General features: G+C 44.5%; 1 protein-coding gene across 1 annotated transcript; it reads left to right on the top strand.

Annotated features, from left to right (window-relative positions):
* Positions 1-2,117: 2,117 nt before the first annotated feature.
* nfkbiab (nuclear factor of kappa light polypeptide gene enhancer in B-cells inhibitor, alpha b) lies at positions 2,118-5,391 on the top strand. The gene is made up of 6 exons (XM_060933793.1): positions 2,118-2,427; positions 3,336-3,441; positions 3,531-3,738; positions 3,891-3,979; positions 4,150-4,422; positions 4,774-5,391. The coding sequence occupies exons 1-6, from the start codon at positions 2,183-2,185 to the stop codon at positions 4,804-4,806; spliced, it is 954 nt and encodes a 317-aa protein (XP_060789776.1). The 5' UTR covers positions 2,118-2,182; the 3' UTR covers positions 4,807-5,391.
* The last annotated feature ends 449 nt before the right edge of the window (positions 5,392-5,840 follow it).

Raw genomic sequence — 5,840 nt, 5'->3', positions numbered from 1 at the left:
GACTCAAAAACTCCTTTGTCCCTCACACCATCAGACTGTACAACTCCTGTCTGGGAGGAGGAGGGGTAACAGGAGGACAGAGGATGGGAAGGAGCAGTAGCCTAGCCTGACTATAAGCAATACCGGACAATGTGCAATATAAAGTGCAATATCTCTCCTACCACCGCCCCCCTTTTCTCTTTTTTTCCCCCTCCTTCCCCGTATCTTCTCATCTCATTATCTCTAGCCGCTTTAAAAGTGGCTTTTAAAGTGTCCAGAAGAACTGTGGCTGGTTCTGTAAGATGCTCAGTAAAACCTACAGCTCATTTCCTTATCAAACTGCACTCATTGTTCCCATCCATTATCTGTAGCTGCTTTATCCTGTTCTACAGGGTCACAGGCAAGCTGGAGCCTATCCCAGCTGACTACGGGCGAAAGGCGGGGTACACCCTGGACAAGTCACCAGGTCATCACAGGGCTGACACACAGACAACCATTCACACTCACATTCACACCTACACTACCATTCAAAAGTTTGGGGTCACTTTGAAATGTCCTTATTTTTGAAAGAAAAGCACTGTTCTTTTCAATGAAGATCACTTTAAACTAATCAGAAATCCACTCTATACATTGCTAATGTGCTAAATGACTATTCTAGCTGCAAATGTGTGGTTTTTGGTGCAATATCTCCATAGGTGTATAGAGGCCCATTTCCAGCAACTCTCACTCCAGTGTTCTAATGGTACAATGTGTTTGCTCATTGCCTCAGAAGGCTAATGGATGATTAGAAAACCCTTGTACAATCATGTTAGCACAGCTGAAAACAGTTGAGCTCTTTAGAGAAGCTATAAAACTGACCTTCCTTTGAGCAGATTGAGTTTCTGGAGCATCACATTTGTGGGGTCGATTAAATGCTCAAAATGGCCAGAAAAATGTCTCGACTATATTTTCTATTCATTTTACAACTTATGGTGGTGAATAAAAGTGTGACTTTTCATGGAAAACACAACATTGCCTGGGTGACCCCAAACTTTTGAACAGTAGTGTACGGTCAATTTAGAGTCACCAGTTAACCTGACCTGCATGTCTTTGGGGGAAACCAGAGCACCCGGAGGAAACCCACGCGGACAACATGCAAATTCCGCACAGAAAGGGCCTTGAACCCGGAACCTTCTTGCTGTGAGGCGACAGTGCTAACCACTACACCAGAAGTTTTTCTCTATTTCTTTTCTCTGTTTATCTGTAATGATGCTGCTGGAATCTTCATTTCCCTGACGGAACCCTTCTAAAGGGATCATCTCATTCTCATTATCTCTAGCCGCTTTATCCCTCCACAGGGTCGCAGGCAAGCTGGAGCCTATCCCAGCTGACTATGGGCGAAAGGCGGGGTACACCCTGGACAAGTCGCCAGGTCATCACAGGGCTGACACATAGACACAGACAACCATTCACACTCACATTCACACCTACGGTCAATTTAGAGTCACCAGTTAACCTGACCTGCATGTCTTTGGGGGAAACCAGAGCACCCGGAGGAAACCCACGCGGACAACATGCAAACTCTGCACAGAAAGGGCCTCGAACCCGGAACCTTCTTGCTGTGAGGCGACAGTGCTAACCACTACACCAGAAGTTTTTCTCTATTTCTTTTCTCTGTTTATCTGTAATGATGCTGCTGGAATCTTCATTTCCCTGACGGAACCCTTCTAAAGGGATCAATAAAGTTTTATCTAATCTAATCTTTTTGGGGGGGGCTTTTTTCACCTTTATTGGATAGGACAGTGTAGAGACAGGACAGGAAATGAGCGGGAGAGAGAGACGGGGAGGGATCGGGAAATGACCTCGGGTCGGAATCGAACCCGAGTCCCCGGATTTATGGTATGGCGCCTTAGCCACCTGAGCCAATCTAATCTAATCTAATCTAATCTAATCTAATCTAATCTAATCTTTTCACCCACACTGAATATTTGGATCCCGATCTGAAACAGCAAATTTTCTTCCCAAACCAGTGGGAAGTGCACGAGGGGAGGTGTTTAGAACAGGAATGAAACGAGGCCCTGAATAAATTCTCTACAGGCTTGTGTTGGAAATCCCCCACCCGGACCGGAGCTCCTCCTCTGTGCATGCGGAGGTTAAACTCCTCCACCCGAGCGGATCGGCTCAGATCAGATCTCTCTCTCTCTCACACACACACACTCTTAAAATGTCTCTTTATCGGAACATGACCGGCACGAGCCCGATGGATTACGGTTCGGAAGGGCGCGCGCACAAAGCGGGGACGGTGACAGACGAGCGTCTAGACAGCGGGCTGGACTCCCTGCGCGAGGACGACACGGAGGATTACTGCAGCGCGCGCGACGAGTCCGTGAGCGCTGAGTTCGCGAGGCTGAGTGTAGACGGAGCGCACGAGGAGCCCTGGATGACCGAGATCACGGAAGACGGAGACACGTGCGTGGTGACCCTTTTGTTTGTTTGTTTATTTATTTATGTATTTATTTATGTCCCCCCCCCTCTCCTCCTGCACTTTAATACCCGGCTGTTTACTAAAGGGTCAAAGTGGTGTTCAGGGATTGAACTCAACCCCTACCGTGCGCGCGCACCTGAAGGGTGGAATTAAAGCTCGCGGTGTTGATTAAACACGTTTGTAATTAAACTGCATGCTAATGTAAACGCATTTAAGCGCTGATTAAACGCACAGACTGTTCCATTCTCATGCCGAAAAAAATGATTTATTTTTTTCTCAAATACTCTTGTTCTTTTAACATTTTTTTTAATAACCTTGTGTTAATGGATCAACACTCCACTGTTAAATGTGCAGCAGCTAGTTTGGAAATGCATTGCATTAAACACCTAAACTAAATATGCAGATCAATCAGGGCAAAGTGTTCACTGTTAAATAAACACTGTAGGGGTTCATCCAGCATGGCTGAGGGCATTAAAGTCTTAACTCAATGCAGTGTTTTTTTTTTGGTGTGAAGCAGTGTTTTAGATCTGTTTAAATACCTATGTGTTGATTGCAATAAGTAGCTGTTAATAATAGTCTATAGAATATACGTATAATGTAATGTAATGCGTATAGAATAACTGCATCTGTGTAGCTTTAGTGCACACACAAGCTCTGCAGGAAGAACTGTTCACTATAGTGCTTTGTACTTTGGCTGTGTGTGTGTGTGTGTGTGTGTGGAAAGTCCCGGGCTGTCTGCCAGTAAGGCCCTTCTAGGAAAAACACCACTGCCTGCAAAGAAAAAAAAGTCACTGCTTGTTTTCCCCCAGTGAGCCGTGTGCAGCACGCACAGTGTATAACATTAAATTCCATTTTTACCGTCACTGATTGTTCCTTATTTTCTTTCTCACAGGTATTTGCATCTGGCTATCATTCATGAAGCCCAAGACATTGCAGCGAAAATGATCGAAATGTTTGTCAAGCACCCGTTCCTGAACAAACAGAACTATCAAAGACAGGTACAAAACCAAAAACTTGTTCGGTTTTGTTTTGTTCTATTGCTAAAGTCGAAGTCGTGAGCAATATGTTAATCCGGATCTTTCCACAGACGGCGCTGCACTTGGCTGTGATCACAGAGCAGCCTCTGGTGGTGGAGCGTCTGCTGAAGGCAGGCTGTGACCCCATGTTAGTGGATAACAACGGCAACACGGCTCTGCACATCGCCTGCAGGACGGGATCGCTCACGTGTTTCGGGCTCCTCACTCAAAACTGCTTGGAGTATCTGCCGTCCATCCTGCAGATGCCCAACTACAGCGGTGAGCTTCAGCCTCACGCTTGTCAAAGCGTCCGTTCCCATTCTCATGAACGCATTAAGATGAAAAGTGCATTAATCAGCTCAAACGTGACTCGCTTCAAATTGTGTGAAATGATCACTTTGAGTGAGAAGTTGTATTTTGTTTTTCCGCAGGTCAGAAATGCTTACACGTGGTGGCCGCACACGGCTTTCTGTCATTGGTGGAGAATCTCATCTATTTGGGAGCAGATATCAATGAACAGGTAATAATAATAATAGCTCTTTTCATATGATTGAAATGCAAATCAGTGCATTACACTGACAAAACAGATCAGTTAAGAAGCTGTAAATATCAAATAAACCTGAAAGATGTTTAAGACCAAGTGTAAATACTGTATAAACAAACAAAAAAAAATGTCTTTTGCATTCTCAGGAGCAGTGTAATGGCAGGACGGCTCTCCACTTAGCCGTGGACCTGCAGAACCTCGAGTTGGTGAAGCTTCTGATCAGCAAAGGCGCTGATGTGAACAGCTTGACGTACGGTGGCCACTCGGCGTATCATCTCACGCATGGACGCCAGAACACCAACATCCAGAAAGTGCTACATGACGTCACGGATCGGGACCTGCGTGATCTGCCTGAGAGCGAGAGCGAGGAAAGCGAAGACGAATACGACTACGTTGGCAACGAGCAATCTGACGATGAGGTGTGTATGTTTTACAGGTCTGCGTATCTACATCCCTAGCAGTGTTGTTGCATTCAGGGTTTTGCAGTAAATTGACATCGTTGTACTAATTTTTTTTTTTTTTGCATGAGCATGGTAAGGTATTTACGGTAGCCCTGTTACTCTAAAAATTACAGTAGTTGGAACTAACACGAAATCGTACAGCCACTATGATATCTGGACAAACAGAGTCCAGACACAACTTATAAAAATGATAAGAAATAAGAAAGCCTATAATCTAAGAATTATAGTGAAAACACAAACCATTTCCTTTGTTTCTTTTTTTTTTTCACTTTTCCTGCTCCTAATTCTGATTTCTCCTTCTTTCCACAGTATGATGACATTAAAATGATGGGGCAAGAGTAGAAAAGTGCTTCAGCGGTTCGGAGAGTTGAGATGATCGCAAAACTTCCGGTCCTGCAAGAGGAGACGTGGGATAAAAGGCTACAGGAGGACATGCTGAGAAAAATGTGACCCTGAGCCTGGAACACGCATGCAGAAGACCACGGATGCAGAGGAGAAATGTGCAGGAAGAAAAGATCCAAGTCATAAACAAACTGGAAGCTAGAAAAAGAGAGAAGACGGCAGATGTGCTGCTAAGGTCCGCGCCGATGTTGAGTTTTAATATCATAATTATCTAACAATACATCATGGTTTACAATAATATCGCCAAGGGCATGTGTCCCTTCCAACATCAATACATCCGAAATAAGGACACTTGGAAAAGAACTAGGATGATGTGGTGCGTTAAATATCGCGGTGTATCATATAACTGATAATTGGCGCACACCTGGTGTCTGGACTGAAGCTCCGCCCCTGCAGTGCTCTTGTATGAAACTGTAATATATTGTGGATAGACAGATTTATTTTTATATGTGTAAATGTGTACAGATGTGTATTCTGTTGGAAATTCCGACATTTTCTGCTAAATTAAAACCCCATAATTGCGCAGTATGTTGTTCCTCTTTCTTCTTTTCTTGGAGCGAGTGGAGGAGGAAGGCGGGCTGTAACCAGAGCTAGTCTGGTTTTTGTGCGTGTGTGTTTTTATGGCTGTGGAGAAGTGTGTGTGTGTGTGTGCGCGTGTGCGCTTGGGCTTCAATCAGCTGAGAAAGGCTGGAATTTCCTGTGGGGGATGAGACACTCAAGATTGGCAATGCTAAAAATCCCCCCATCCGAGTCATTCGGCCTGCCGAAATTCCAGATATGAGACACTTCATGGAAAAAAAACAAACAACAAAAAAAAACCACTCAGCTCTGTTCTGTGAATCTGAACATGATGAATGAATGACACAATGTTTTCCCACAGTGATGGCTTTTAAAAAAACAAAACAGTTTTTCGCCTCTGTGTGGAAGCCAGATATTAAAAGCAAATCCACAGGAACTATCCTGATGTTGAAGAG

Source organism: Neoarius graeffei, chromosome 11 (genome assembly GCF_027579695.1).
Source record: "Neoarius graeffei isolate fNeoGra1 chromosome 11, fNeoGra1.pri, whole genome shotgun sequence".
Classification (NCBI taxonomy): Eukaryota; Metazoa; Chordata; class Actinopteri; order Siluriformes; family Ariidae; genus Neoarius; species Neoarius graeffei.
Note: the sequence above shows the minus strand (reverse complement) of the source record. Positions and strands in the feature narration are given on the sequence as shown.